Source organism: Aulonocara stuartgranti (genome assembly GCF_965226115.1).
Source record: "Aulonocara stuartgranti genome assembly, chromosome: 14".
In the NCBI taxonomy this organism is placed as follows: Eukaryota; Metazoa; Chordata; class Actinopteri; order Cichliformes; family Cichlidae; genus Aulonocara; species Aulonocara stuartgranti.
Window position 1 is genome coordinate 22,038,904 of NC_138950.1, and position 16,299 is coordinate 22,055,202.

At 41.7% G+C, this 16,299-nt stretch overlaps 1 protein-coding gene across 1 annotated transcript in view; it reads right to left on the reverse strand.

The window, feature by feature from the left end:
• Nucleotides 1–16,299, reverse strand: part of gria4a (glutamate receptor, ionotropic, AMPA 4a) — a 122,248-nt gene that overhangs the window by 60,120 nt on the left and 45,829 nt on the right. Inside the window, exon 5 of the mRNA XM_082501984.1 lies at nucleotides 816–1,055. Coding sequence (XP_082358110.1) covers nucleotides 816–1,055 — 240 coding nt within the window. The remainder of the gene's footprint in view (nucleotides 1–815; nucleotides 1,056–16,299) is intronic.

The window sequence follows — 16,299 nt, forward strand, 5'->3', positions numbered from 1 at the left end:
TTTGAAGCCACAGGACTTGGGTCATCCAACAGGACAATGATCCCAAGCTCAGCAGCAAATCTATAACAGATAGGCTGTAAAAGAAAAGAACCAAGGTGCTGCAAAGACCCAGTCGAAGTCTAGCCCTCAATTCTGTGAGACAGTGTGCGGGACCTTAAGCAAATGCACGCAAACCTCAAATTACAACATTATAAAGCAGAGCGAGCTAACCACAGCAGGTCTTTATCCTGTCTCACCCCCCAGTTGGTCACGGCAGATGGCTGCCCCTCCCTGAGCATGGTTCTACTGGAGGTTTCTTCCTGTTAAAAGGGAGTTTTTCCTTCCCATTGTTGCCAAAGTGTGTGCTTATAGTGGGTCATATGATTGTTGGGTTTTTTCTTTGTATAATTGTGAGGTGTTTACCTTTATAATATAAAGTGCCATGAGGCAACTCTTGTTGTGATTTTGTGCTATAAAATAAAACTGAACTGAATTGAATTAAATGTGAAATACTAAAAATCAAAAAGAAAATTATTACTTTAATTTTAAAAAAATTTTTAACACCAAGGATGGATCCAGAAGCTACTGGATCATGTGGTGTATGTAGTATTAACAGAATGGCATTGAGTCCTATGAAAACAATGACACACCTGCCCATTAGCGCTTGGATTTTTTTTCTGTGATTTTTTTCTGACTTTGCTCTTTAAAACTCAGAAGGAATAAAAGTTAAGTAGAAGAAAATTAGAAGTGGTCAGATTTTGTCTTGGTCATAAGACCACTATATATTCGAACTGTTTTTACATGCAACATTAGCGCAGTCATTGCTGGGCATTTACCTCTGTCTGTGTCGTAGAGGAAGACAAATCGGCTCCAGTCATAGTGGTCCAACAGGGACAGCAAAGCTCCTCTGATGGACGGCCGAAGCTGCAGCGTGAACTGGCCCTCGCCTTCAGTGGGGAAGCTGGGTGTCACTAGGCTGATGTGCAGGGCCCCACAAAACGATGTCAGCGTGTTTACTGAACGCTTGTCGTAAAGGCCGAAGATAGCGAAGACCCCCCTTGAATACTGAGAACAGACTGTGGACAGAGAAGAGGTGGAAGATGGAGAGGGGTCGGGGGATAAGGTGTCGGACACAAAAGGGATCCAGGTAGAAGAAGGAAAAAAAGTGGGTAAGTCGACAAAAATACTATATGACACTATATTATACTCAGTGACTCAGCTGCTAGAGAAACGATCCAAAAACAGCAAGAAGGGAGGATGGAGAAGCCCTTAATTAAATTCACATTGTGGAATCGGGTTTCACATGTGAACCAATTTTAATGAGAGACGGCTTCAACTTGTGTCAGCTATGCACTAACTTTACACTCCTAATTAGACCCACAAACTGCATTTTTTCTTTAATTTATTTTTGAGTTGTGTGTGTGATTGATTTTGCAAATGCCTAATGAAACAGAACAGATCTTGAAAATACATCAGTCATTTTCACATTAGACTGCCTTTGCAAAATGACTTTTATTTCACCCAAAACAGGCCCCAACACAATAGCCCTCCCTGCCACTTCTTATGTACTTCCACATGTAGTTATAAATTACAAGCACAAACATTTGCAGGGGCATGGGTTGAAAACCAGACGCCAACCTAAGCTCCCTGACAAGACATTTTCAAATGCTCACACAAAATCGTTCCCAGTTGCCAAAATTCATGTTGCTTCTTATGCCTTTTTTGAGAAAATTAAAATGAAATCCAAACTCCCAACAGCTTTTAGATCCTTAAGATCCATCTCTGCACACATACAGACATGCAGAGCCAAAAAAAATAAATAAAAAATCCGAGACCAAGCCACGAGTTCACTTCAAATATAGTCATTTTCTGCTACAGCACTGCAGCTCAGTCGCCAAACATCCGGAAGCTTTCAAACATGACAGAGAGAAGACTAAAAAGCTCTGACATCTTCCGCTATGTCGCTTCTGCAAAATTCTACCCTCTGCTTTGTTTTGTCATTCATCTTTGTAGCTCAACCAAGAAAAAAGCATTTGGTATGTGAACAGAGGAATCCTCCATATTCTCAAAAAAAGAAGAGGACAGAAATTAAGCGAGTGAAGTCTAAGAAAACTGTGTCATCATTTATTTCTTTTTATAGGATTTAATGTTTCACTTCGGCTGCCCACTTTCTCTTTTATCCTCTTATTCCCTCCTCCTCTTTCTTTTCTAAGTCCCATTCTTCCTTTCTTTCAAACAGCCATGTTTTTAGACTTCAGCTCTACCCTGCATCATAATTCATTCTCCGCCCCATCATACGTCACACTGGAGTAAACAGTAAGGCACGAAGACTGCAGGGTTTGCTTTTGGCAACTGTCAGGCATTACTCTAAATTCCTTCCTGTCTTTCTCCCTCTATTTATCTTCTTGTGCATCACATCACATCACCTCATACCTTTGCCCCTTTCTTTAGTTTTCCAGGCAGATGCTCCATCCATCCTCTCTCTTTCAGCTTCCACCATCATCCACTTTCCTTCATCTATAGCTGCCTCCTCTTCCTGTTCCTCCTGCTCTCCCTCCCCCTGGGACTCAGAGTAATTCCATTATCAGCTATAAGCCTCAGTGGGGGTAAACACTGAGGGAGATGCAGCTTTGACGCTTGGGCTTGTGGCAATTAAACAAAGCTGAGGCCCCTACACCCAGGAGGCGATAAGGCAGGGATTTAGTCTCTGATTATGACAGGAGCTAAATGTCTTCAATTCAGAGAACTAGCATACTAGACGTACTTAGCATGCGTCATTCAGCAGTAGCTGAGTCATGGCGTTCTTAAAGTCAATGTTCTTAGTGTCTTCACAAATGAGTTTTACAACTTTTTCCCAGATTTCGGTTGATATTTCAGTGCACATGAGCGTAACATAAGCGATGCTGAAATGAGGTTATGTTATAAGATAATAAAAAAAGATTGTACTTTTTTAGTGAAGTGCCAGGAAAGTGCAGTACTTGGAGTTTCATCTATTATAAATGCTAAAGAAAATCCATTTGTATGTATAAATCTCAGTACAACTGGCTTGATTTTGGATGAATTTGTAGTAAAAGGATCAACTATTTTGAGTTAAGGAAAAAACCCAGCAGAATGAGAAATAATAGAACTGAAGCACTGAACATGTGAGCTGACATCCTGGGTAGCAGATTGGAGCAGAGCTCCTGTGCCAGCTGATGACTTCTTTTGAAATTTGACTGAAACTTCTGGCTTAGATGCAGCTTATGACATCACTTGTCTTCAAATTTGAATTTTCCCTCTACCTCATGGGCCTCCATCAAAACCTAAAGAAATATTGATAGCCTTAATCCCAAACCAGTCTATTTTTATACAATACCAAGACAGCTGCAACTATACACACAGGCCCAGAGCACATAACTGAAATCCCACTTTTCATTCATCTGAGCTTTCATTCTTAGCTTCTGTTCTCCGTCTATCGCTTCTTCTTTTTTCTATTCGTGCTTCCTGATGTTGGTTTTGCCTTTCTTACACTCACTGTCTTCCTTTCTCTCTTGATTCCCTTTCTGATCTATGCCTCTATTGGCTTTTTTTTTTTCTGAAACCCTCTCCACCAACACCACCCTGCCGCAAGGCTGGAATGTGCCAGACAGTGGCGTCATTGTAATAAAATGTGTGCTAAGCTTGCTTCATAAAGCTTTAATGAGAGGAAGGGACCAGCGGCATGGTACATCATCACCACAGTTAAAGCACTGGACACAATAGGTCTCCAGGGACATCTCCTACATTTACATCTAGTTGCTCCCCCTTCACTTGTTCACGAGCATCTCCTTTTTTGTTAATGTACAGTCTGTTTTTTGATTCTTAATTACTCACTCTGTCTGTCAAACATCTCTGTTTCTCTGCGCATACCCTTCCATAAATCTGATGTCCTTCCTTTGTCTGCATTACTCAAGCCTCTACATCCACGGCCGTCCATGTTATTCTCTGATTTGTATCTCTGTGCTTATATAGAAAGCCCTCTCAATCATCTGCATACTCTGCAAAATCACTTTATTTCTTGTTTTCACATTCAAATTTGTCCAATTTGCATAACAGGGAAGAAAGAATGTTGCTGAAACAGTACAATAATTCACAGTCTAACAGAGTCGCTCTCTTTGCTTCTGGTGTTGTTTGCTCTTTAACCATTTTCCCTCTCAAATTCCTCACCATGATGCTGATGTCTTTATGACAGCTTCTTGCTTTTCTTTTGTTAACATAGCAGAGAGAATAGATACCTTCTGTAATTAAATCACGTTGGATGTGCATGAAATTCAAAAACTTAATTTGTTCTTGTTCAGATGACATGATACAATCTAGGAAGAGTGGTTAGTTGCCTGGACTCACGAAATTCACAAGATTACACGAGATGTCAAACCACAGGAAGAGGCAGACAACCATACACACCACGTGTATTGTATGTATTACTATTTACTATGGTTTAACTTGTCAAGGACAAAAACATAAAGAAAATTCTGCATCAAGCATAGCTTTCCTACTTTTGTTGAGTACCACCATGGTTCAATGCCATGGTGGTACGTGCTGTTGCCTCAGAGCAAGAAGGTCCTGGGTTCAAGTCCACAATCTGGCCAAGTTTGCAATGGGTTCTCTCTGCGTACTCTGGTTTCCTCCACAGTTAAAAGTCATGCAGTTATTAGGGTAAGGGTAATTGGTGATTCTAAATTACCCAAAGGTGTTAAAGTGCAAATGGTTGTTTGTCTCTATGTGATAGTCTGGCGACCTGTCCAGGATGTACCCTGCCCCTCTTACCCTATCACTTCCGCAGCCCAGATAAAGATAAGAGGATGGGTGGATTGGAAGTTGCTCTAAATCCGTTGAACATTATGTAATATGAACACAACATGCACTACAGACAGAAGTTACATTTGTTCATTCAACAAGATTATCACTGGTGTAACAAACAAATATTTTACTAGTTCATGTAACAAGACTGACTTTTCACTTGCCAAAGTGTTTAAACAATATAACATGACTTTAAATAAATTTAAGTAGACTAACTTGGTACAAACAACAACAAACATATATTGTGTGCAAACAACACAATCAAGATGGATTAATATAACATGATTTGTTTAGATGGAATATAAGTGGCAAGATGAAATTACGTTCATCCAATGAATTATTTTTTTTGAGTGTACGCATATACAGACCCATACTGTAGATGCTGTAGTTACCTTCACACACAAGCATCCCTCCATCCTCCAAAGCACACATGCAATTCTCAGTCTGTGATCTCCCATTATCTTGAGGCAAAGGCCAAAATAAAGCACACACATGAGCAAATGAGGAGTACAAGCTTGTTTAAAAGCCATAAGGTGCATTTTCCCTGACATTGCCTGGGGCTGCCTACAGGGTAGAGCAGTAGTACCCGAGAATGGGGTGGGGAGTGGGGACGTGGTGAATACCAATAATCAACTTTATGTGCAATATAATTATAGACAAATGAACTGCACAATGGCTTACACTGAAAGTTCAGGTTTAACTCATTTACCCAGGGGTAAGCTCTGGAGAAGCAAGCTCCTGTGCTTTTTTGTTCCAGCGCAGCAAAAGTGAAAGTCCAGATTTTCAAAGAAAAAATATTTAACTGCTTGAGGATGATCCTTTGAACAGTAAAATGTCCACAGTGACTGAGACTCCTACTGTATGTGAAATTAGTTATTCTATTCAAAAAACACATTGTGCCAGTTAGGGTTAATGTTCATTTTTTGCTCTGGTAATTTCTAATGTCTTGCTCTGACCTGTACTTCCTCCCTGGCTCATGTTCCTGATTGTCATCACCTATCTCTTGTTACCCAGCTGTATCCATTCCTGCTGATTATACCTCTGTGTGTGTATGTGTGTGTGTGTTTGTAGCCACAGAGTCTTTCTTGAGTTATCTGATCCAGCTTTGTCTGTTTGTGGAACTCCTGGTTTATTGTGGTCTCTAAAAACCTAAAAAGAACCCACACAGACATGTGGAGAACTCCCCACAGAAGGGACCCAGCCACCAGTGGGTTCAAACCCAGGGGCTTGTTGTTGTGGGGTGACAGTGCTAACCACTGCACCATTCTAGAAGTTTCGTTTATTACACAGTGAAGCACTACATTTGTATGGGCATCAAAAGCTCTGTTAAAGAGGACCATTATAAAGACAAGATAGGAGTTTGGAGATCAATAAAATCTGGCAGAGAGCAAAGTCACTGTATGGATTTCAGATTAGTTCCCATATAATACACCATACTGGAGATTATGACACAATGGAGCAACTCCTTGCAAAAAGCTGCCGGCACCACAAAGGTTAGAAAAGAAAAGAAATTTCATAATATGCCTGTAAAATTGTTTTACTGTTTTCTCCCATTTGGTTCTTTAGAATTGTTGTCTGAAGACCAACAAGGATACCCAATGGTATGTTTTCTATAAAATCATGCAACAGTAAAACACATGAAACACTTTTCCCCACAGCTCTTCTTAAAAAGCAAACAGGTTAACAGATGCTTCTGTAATAGACAATCATGCACACTTTTTACACACGTTTATTTTTAAATCAAGAAAGCAGCTTTTTATCCACTCTATTTATGAGCAGAAAAGAAAAGAAAAAAGGTATGAAGTCAGGCTAAAAGCCTAAAGATTAATATTCTTTGAGAGAAAATGCTCACTACTTTATAAAATAGATCAAAATTAGGAGGCATCCGAGAGCTTTTTAAGCAATGGCCAATTGTTCAGCACCAAAATAAAGAGGTATGCACAGCAGTATAAGCAATATAAGCAAGAGGCATAAACGAGTTATGAAGAATTAAATATTTTTGTGGTTTCCTTCCCGGAGACATTATTATAACGCATTCTTCTCCCTAGAAGAGCTACCTAAAGAGTTTTTTGAATCTCATGGGATATGTTTATCCAGTTTAATAAAACATATTTATAATGCAAAAATCTGCAAACATGCAGAAAACAATTGATCAGACATTTTCAGGGACACCATGCCTCAAGTGGGCTAATTAGTAGCATTATAAAGACAAGATAAACCTTGAAAATCAATAGTCTGGGAAGAACATTCGACCACCTTATGGATTTCATATCGAATCCTCTCCAGTAGAACATAGCTAATAGGATAACTGAGCCACAACAGCTTCATAAACAGGGGCAGTGATTATTGAGAATGATAGATTGCTATGTACCCTACTGTGTGTGTGTGTGTGTGTGTGTGTGTGTGTGTGTGTGTGTGTGTGTGTCTGGTTTTGCTGTGCTTGTGAATAAGGCCATTCATTTCTCTGTCTGCCTACTTCTCCCGTCTATCTCGCTCTGTCGTCCCTTTTTTCTTCCCTCTTTCACAAAACTGCCTCAAGCAGAGAGAAAACGGAGGCTTCGGTTGTTCTCAGTGAGGGAAGGAAAGAAGAAATGGAGAGAGAGAGAAAAGCAAGAGAGGAAGAGAGTAGTTCCAAAACCCACGAGGGGCTCTGACAGCAAGAGAGTGTAAAGTCTGCCAAGCAGACAGTGCAGAGGAAAAGAAGAGGTAGAGAAAGATATTTACAAACAGAGAGAAAGAGAAAGTGAGGAAATACTGCTCTGGAGGGCAGCGAAGGAATAGAAAAGGCTTGGAAATTAGTCCTTAAATGCACTCATAGCCATTTGAATGTGTTGGGAGTCAGGTCTTCACATTAATAAACACAAGCACACACTGACGTTTACACTAACACACTGACACACACCGACACACACACATGCACAGCTGCTTCAAAGAGCATTCATAATATGTCTTTTTTTAGGACCAGTGTCTGAATACAGGGTTGAATGTCGGGTCAGGGGTGAGGGACATCAGGAGAAAATGCTCCTGGGTAGAATTACCACACTTACTTCTTTATTCTCTTTGATTGCATCTTTCTGCTTCTCTGCACCTGTTCATCCTCCTCACTCCTCCCCAGCTCCTCCCCCAGGGCCTGTCCCCGAGGCTTCATGAATAAAGCTTCTAAGAATAAGAATAATGACTGGGGAAAATGAGGACAGGTACCCAAGAGAGAGGCAACTACAGTACTTGTGTGGCCTTTAGTGTTATCCCATTTAGGGAATACTAATAGTTGGTGACACTATGGCTCACTCCCTGCTATCAAATATATGTAAAAATAAATACTTGGACACTCTAGTTCTTACTTTCGGATCATTTATCCTGTGACTGAGGTGAGTTAAATGTTACTAATTTTCTGCAGTTCACAGTGAGTTGAGGTTAGCCTCAGATCAGCTGAAACACTCAGTTTATTTAAATCCAGGTTGAAGACTCACCTATTCTCAGCTGCATTTGAATAAAACACCAAATCCACAATGTTAAGCTTAAATTTCAAAATTTACATTTTAACTACTGATTTTATCTACTGTTTTTTTTAAAATAATTTTTAAATCATGCTTTTTATTTGCACTTTGAATCACCTTGTTGTTGAATTGTGCTATATAAATAAACTTGCCTTACCTTCTTGTCGGAAGTACGTAAAAAAAACAAAAACAAAACAGCGGCCAACACCGTAGACTGGTGGGTAATAAGTAGGGGTGGGTTTTGATTATTGATTTAGAGAGAGAGCAAGCTCTACATGAAGTGTGATTTTATCGTGGTGGAAGCAAAACAGCAAAAGTAAGAGGAAATTCGTGACTATGTTTATGTGAAGCGAAATGTGAAGCGTAGTTTGGATTGTCTTTGGCTGCTGGTTCAGTCAGTATTGTTTGGAGAGATATAAAACCTGCAGCTTGAGAATCTAGCGCAAAAAGGACGTAAACACAAAGCGCCCACTGACACTTCAAAATCAGTGAGCTGTCGGCTTTCAGCACCGACGGCGTGTCCGTGTCCACATACGTGCGTCGGGTGAGAAAGGCAACATCTCACTGATTCGGATGCGTTGGGTCGTGTTTTGTGTTCACGTCTTTGTGCAGAATCCGTGTACCTGCTCTCATTTACTGTTTTAGCTGTTTGGTGGTTGTAGAAATTTTGTGAGGTTTAACCTGAGATTCTGGCGTTTCGGGCAAAATAAATTTATATTTAAAAATTGATTCAGGATTTTAATTAATTGATATCGCGTTATCCAACCCAGAATCAATTTTAATCCATAAATCGTTAATCAAAACCCACCTCTAGTTCTCATGCCAGGGTGTCAAATACCCCTAAGGTGTCTTTTGGCGTCAGTATTCTCCGAGTTTGTCACACTGCTCCGAGCTGTTTTCACTCACTGCTTTGCTGGAATGCGGTACCAAAGCTAGTTTGTCAGATGTGGAAGCAGATGATGTTTTAAGTTAAATGAGCTCTTTAACATCATCCACCCTACAAAAATGGAGTGGAAAGCATATCAAAAAAATAGACTTCTTCCTCATTTTTTGAATTGCACAAACATGAAATTGACATTTCGTAAAGAGTCACTTCTGGTTTTGAACATTTTTAATAACCTGTCTTAATGTGGTGTGAAGCCTGCACATCAGGGCTATAATGAGCTTCAAAAATTGCTTCTTAATATTAAGTTTGTGGCATTTTCCTGCATTAGTCAACTCTGAAAATGGAGGGTTCTAATAAAATGGGGAGCAAGGGAATTACATGCACAAGTGATTGAACACCGATGTGAGTTGTAACTGTTATTGTCTCAGTCCAATGAGCCATGGACACGACCAATCAGCAGTTCTGTTTTCTGTGTAGTCGTGAGGAAGCGATCGCATTTTGGTAACATCTCATTAGTGTCTCAAGTTCATATCTCTTAGCTCAGCACATTACTTTGGAACATGAGGCTCTTCTAGAAAAGATTCTGCTGCCCACACGTCACAGAGATTTACTGCAATTGAAAACTAACATAACCAGGTTAAGAATGATGCTGCACTTACAAGCCTCAAACACCAACACACACAGCCACACGACTGATGTGCCACCGTTTAGTGTGATCATTTTCGTAAGTTGTGGGGCGATCGTGGCTCAAGAGTTGGGAGTTTGCCTTGTAATCAGAAGGTTGCCGGTTCGAGCCCCGGCTTGGACAGTCTCGGTCGTTGTGTCCTTGGGCAAGACACTTCACCCGTTGCCTACTGGTGGTGGTCAGAGGGCCCGGTGGCGCCAGTGTCCGGCAGCCTCGCCTCTGTCAGTGTGCCCCAGGGTGGCTGTGGCTACAATGTAGCTTGCCATCACCAGTGTGTGAATGGGTGGATGACAGGTTGTGTAAAGCGCTTTGGGGTCCTTAGGGACTAGAAAGGCGCTATACAAATACAGGCCATTTACCATTTAAGTAGCAATTGCAATAAATAGTCCACCTTCCTAAATATCTTACCATTTATGAAACAAAACAATGCTTGAATGTCCCCAGGATTGTCTTTACCGAGGCGTGTTATCATCTTGTAATGGAGAACCTGACAAAAAGTCTCAAAGCAAAGTTCCAGCCCCAAGCAGATCTGCTCACAGCTTGATACACCAGTAAAACATGCATGCACACACAGACTCCCACATCTGCACGCGCAGTTGGAGCAGCATATACAACGCGCTACAAAAAACTTTGTCTCAACAGTGAGGTCTGCAACTTCTGAGATAAAAGATGGAGAGAGTAAGGAAGGGGGAGGGAAATGATAAGAGGGAAAGAACGACGGAGACTACACATCACCTGTCACAGGGCTTTGCTACCATATGGGATGCAGTTTTTTAAATAGGGATAATCTATAGTGTGTGCATGCATGCGTGTGTGTGTGTGTGTGTGTGAGTGAGTAAGAGACAGTGTTTTTTTTTTCAGTCATCTTTAAGGACTACTAACGATAGCTAAAACCCCCTTGGGCTGTCCAGTATGAACACAGGCACCTCATCCCCCCCAACCCCACCACCCACACACACACACACACACACACACACACACACACACAGCCAATATCAAAACCATTCATCACAGTAGACAAGGGAGGAGGGAGGGCAGGAGAAGAAAGTGAGGAGGAGAGAAAGAAACTCTCTATGCCAGCCTCATATTGTATGTAAGTACTGTGCTTTTATCTCCCCCGAGGAGTGATCGCACAGAAAAATCTGCAAAATAAAAAAAAAAAAAAGCCCACCACTTTCCAATGGTATAGCACACTTGATGTGTACTTTTCTCTTGTGATGTGCCTTGTGTTATCCTTGCAGTTTTGCAACCATCCAAAAGCCAATTTAATATTCTCCGCTTGTTCATTTCACACTCTGATTCAACAGCCCAAGGTGCGTAAAGCCGTTTTACTGGACAACTTTAGGTATTTTTGAAGTGGATGCTCCTTCTGCTCTACGCTCTGTGTGATTGCTTCTTAGGAGCGCCTGCAAAAACATGATAAGTAGCAATCACACGGAGCGCTAACTAGGTCATATGTGCACAAGTGCATCACGGTGACTATAGTTACCACTACTTAGTAGCTAATTACTATTGTCAAATAGTATCCTTAGCCTTCATCATCAGTGATGAAAGAAAAAGTTAATGTGACAAAACTCAAAACTGTGGTTGTGGTTTGGATAGGTTTAGGTACAGAGTGAGATGAAAGTACACCCTCTTTAAAGTCTATGATTTTACTTATCAGGAGGTGTTGTGCGTAACAAACTTTAAAACCGTATGAAGATGATATATTTTTTTATCATGTTCTGATATGTAAAACCTTCCATTTGCCTGCAGCTTTGGAAAACGATCACAGTTTGGATGAGAATAAGGAGTTTTGTTATGGGTCAAACTGCTACTTTCTCAGGGTTACAGGACCTCTGTTGTCATGGTCGTAATAACTTCCTTGCCATGGTTGAAAGGAACCCATTTCAACTGCCAATATGCAATCTCCTGTGTAAAAAGACCCCACTTTGTTAAGCTGACAATCTATTCGAACTTGGTAAATTCCTACAGCTCAAACTAGCTGCTTTGTCATTTGAATATTTTTTGTGCGACTTGCTGAAATGGCTGGTGCCGTCCTTTCAGAGGATGTGAGAAAGGCAGTTGTTTTTACTTATTTCTATTTCAACGTCCAAGGAATCAATGAGGATCTGAGTTAGTGTCCAATGACAATTCTGAGTCTTATTAACGTTCCAAAAGTTGCTCTGTGTTACTCTGTTTAACACACAGCATGTCTCAGAAATAGCTGAATAACACATAACAAGAAAAGGCTGCCGGTCTGATATTGACTGTAAAATTGTGAGAGGACACAAAGCAGCTGATTTTATCTCAGGTCTTTTTTTCTCGCAGGGCCGTCAGCAAAGCTCTGACTACTGACTGATGCATATTGAGCCAGACAATGCAACTGTTTGAATAGCTGTCAGTGATAACCATCTCTCAAAGTTCAACTACTGTTGCTTGATTTTTCTGTTAAAAAATAAAAGATTGCAAAATGTGTCTGTGTTTCTGTTTCATGTTTATCTCTGACCTCGTCTCTTCCTTTCTGATGATAACATTTAAGAGTAGAAATGATTAGAAATGAGCACGAGAATTGAATTGTGGACTATCTACATCATCCAGATGCACAGCGACCCAAAAATTGCATATGTGTGTGTGCTGCACATCTGTCTTCTCCTATCACTATAACTACAACAAATGGAGGAACTGTTACTTAATGGCTTGTTTGAAATAGTAATACAAATATGTCCGGATGCCACTATTTATGCGTTTGTGTGTCCTTCCAGCTGAGCACAGGTCCACGGTGATTGAGTGTGCTCACAAGATAAACAGAGCAGTAATGTAAGGGAGGTAATGGCGTCCCATCACCCATTTCTCCTGCTGTCTCAGTGCTCCCCCTCGCTATTCCTCATCCTTTCTTCAGCCCATCTATCTTGCTCTCCTGCTGATCTCTGTCTTCTTCTTCATCTCTTTCCATCCGCCGAGCTCTCGCCTCCAGTTAGTGTGACTCTATCCTTTAGATGAATTCATGTAAATTCAATTACATTTAAAACTTTAAGTTTGAATTGAATCGAGTCAAATCGAGTCAAGTCTAAACAAACTTAGTCACGTTAATTTCATCTGCCTCATCTTACAGTACAAGTTGGCAGTGGCAGGAGAAAAAGGAAAGCAGATGTCTGCTGAATGAATGATTGGTTTAATCCCCAGCTCTTAATGTCCATATGTCCTTTAGGATAAAGCTGAACTTCAAACGTCTGCTTATGCACAGCCATTACACAGCTGCTGTTAGTGGATGAATGAGAAGAAAATTAACACAAAAAAAGCATTTTTTTCCCCCTCCTCATTTACACTTTCTACATTACCTTTAAGATGTCGGTAGCTTTTAGACTCCATTAACATTATTCAAGAAGATAATCACAGGTCTGTTATATAAAAAGAGATTTGGGTCATAGTGCATTAATTAGTAGTAACATGTTACAATAGGTACAAAATACCTATAGTGTGGTTAATGTGAGCTAAAATGAGCTGGCTTCGTGTTTGTCATGGAAGTTATTACAAGTCAATTTTACATGGAAAGTCTGGAGATCCTGACAGTGCATAATTTGGCAGAACAAAAGCAGAGAAAAATTATTCTCCAAAGTGCTTAATTCCTAAAGGATGCCAGCACTTATGTCACTTTTTTTTAAATGATTGAAAGCATTCATTTTGGACAGAAGCATTCTAGTGTATCTCCCCTCATTAGCCACGGTCCACTTCTTACACATACAGTCAACACAAACAACACCTGCTCTGTTATTTCTGTATATGTTGGCTACAGCCCTATTAACTCCATGTGCTGTATGAAATAGATGTGGAGAAGATATGTTAGTATGACTTATCTAACCTAGTGAATTAAAACATGTATGAGAATTGTTTAATAGTGTTTTTGAAGATGTCGTCTCAGATGTTTGAAACCTGCAGCGACTTTGAGCAGTAATTTCCTGCATCACTTGGTCCACTGTAACATTCTTCACTGGCCAATTTGTCTCCTTGTTTGCAAGTGCTAAGAGCTGAGCATATTTACTCAATGTGCCAGTGTGATTCAAGTAAAAACAAAATACCCAAAGAGCTTTGAGCTTTGAGTTGTCTCATATCGTCTCATAGCAACAGTCGAAACCATGACTAGCACTTTCCCCAAGCATCTGCTAAGTGCCGATGCTAGCTAAAAAAAGAAGTGCTTGATCGACACAAGGCTTAAGCGCCTCATATCTCTCTTAGAATGAGCAAAGATGGCTATTTAATTAAGAGAACCAAATTTTATTTGTATTTTTTCCAGTTCAGTGATACAGACACTAGAATCCCTGGAGCAGTGTACCAAAAATGAACCTGCAGCCACTGACCTGCTTATAGAGGTAAAGGGAGCATTTCAGCAATCTGAGAAGTATCACAGAATTTTTGTTTAGTTGGATCAGTTATCACAAATCGTCTGGCATAATTTCTATGATACATTTAAACCCCTTATATAACTAGTCATAAAGGGGAAAATACATATACAGTATCAAATATAGACATTAGCTTCACGCAGTGCAAGTACAACAATTCTTGCTCACCACCTAATCAATAGTAAAAAAAACGAATAGTTATGTCTATACCTTCTGTTCCCTGAAGGAGAGGAACGAGGTACAACACATAAGTATGGGATATCACGCCCTCGCGTGTCCTGGCTGAAGAAACCTTTAATCACGCCTTTAAGGCAGTTGACGTGTGATGACACGCGCACAGCCCCGCCTGCACATATAGCCGCTGTCATCACAGTCATCCCTCAGTTCTTACCTCGCTGAGAACACCTCTGCTGAGTTGGGCTAGCTAGCTGCTGCTAGTTAGCTCCGTTGTCTGCCGACGTGAACTTAGCTTAACTGCCCCTGTTGGTGTTAGCCTCCACCGCGCAGTTGGTGTGTAGGCTGCCCGCGGAGCGCTAATTTCAAGTTTTCCCGTGCAGCGTTTTGCTTTGTGTTTTGGAATGGACTCCAAACCGAAGCGAGCAAAGCAGAAATCTTCTGTTCGCCCCTGTCCTCAGGGATGCGGTTTCTCTTTGCACGACAGTGACCAGCACGATGCCTGCCCTGTCTGCCTGGGGATTGTCCACGCTAGGAGACCATTGACGGAGCCCGAAGCCTGTGCGTTTTGTCGCCAGGTCCGGCACTCGACCCTGGAAAGGCAGGTGACGTTTGTGGAAAAAGTGCTGGGATGCTCGGCTGTCGCACGGCATGACCCTCTCCTTTCCGAGTCTGGAGCCCCGGCTTCGTCTGAGTCCGAAGACGAGGATTTTCCGGTCGATGTCCCCGCAATTAGCTGGGCTGACCACATGGAATATGTTGACGGGTTAGCATGAGCCACCGAAGGGGCTGTGACGTCCAACCGATAAAACCGCACAAAAGTGTGCGTTGATGCCCAACTAGCTGCCGCACAAATATCAGCTACAGGCACCCCTTTAAAAAGAGCCCATGAGGTTGCCATCCCCCTGGTGAAATGAGCTCTCACCCTGTGGGACAAAGCAAGACCACCAGTGCCGTATGCCAGTGAGATAGCTTCTATAATCCAGTGGGACAGCCTCCGTTTTGACAGAGCTCTACCTCTATTTGGATTAGCGAAGCAGACAAACAGCTGGTCACATAAACGCACATTCTGAGTGCGCTCAATGTAGGTGCATAGCACACACACTGGACAAAGAAAATGCATCCTCCTCTGCTCCTCAAATGCAAAAGGAGGGGAGCAAAAGCTCAGCAACTCAAACTCCATTGAGCTATAAGATGCAGGCATGATCTTGGGAAAATAGGCAGCATTTGGACACAATATGACCTTGTGGCCATCAGAAGAGAACTGTGTGCAGGAGGGATGCACAGAGAGCGCATGAAGGTCACCCACTCGCTTTGCCGAAGCCAAAGCGAGAAGTAATGCAGTCTTATATGAAAGAAATTTCATATCCACAGACTCAATGGGTTCAAACGGGGGGCTACAAAGGGCCTCCAGCACCAAAGACAAGTCCCAAGCAGGGACACTGCACTTAAGCACGGGCCTCAGCCGGCGAACTCGTTTCAGAAAATGTATGGCGAGGGGATGTGCACCTAGTGTCACCCCGTCAAAGCCAATATGACAAGCAGATATAGCCGCTAAATAAACCTTAATTGTTGAAAATAAAAGGCCCTTATCCAGCAGCTCCTGCAGGAATGTCAAAACATCCACAGTAGAGCACTGAAATGGGAGAGTGTAGCGGTCCTGGCACCATTGCTCGAAGGCTCGCCATTTATAAGCATACAAGCCTCTAGTAGATGAGGCCCTAGCGCTCTGAATTGTCGCTATCACACTAGGTGGCAAACCCTTAGCAATCAAGTTTAACCTCTCAGCAGGTAAGCATGAAGGCGCCACAGATCTGGGCGCGGATGAAACACTTCTCCTCCCGCCTGAGAGAGGAGATCCCTGCGGAGAGGAAGCTGCCA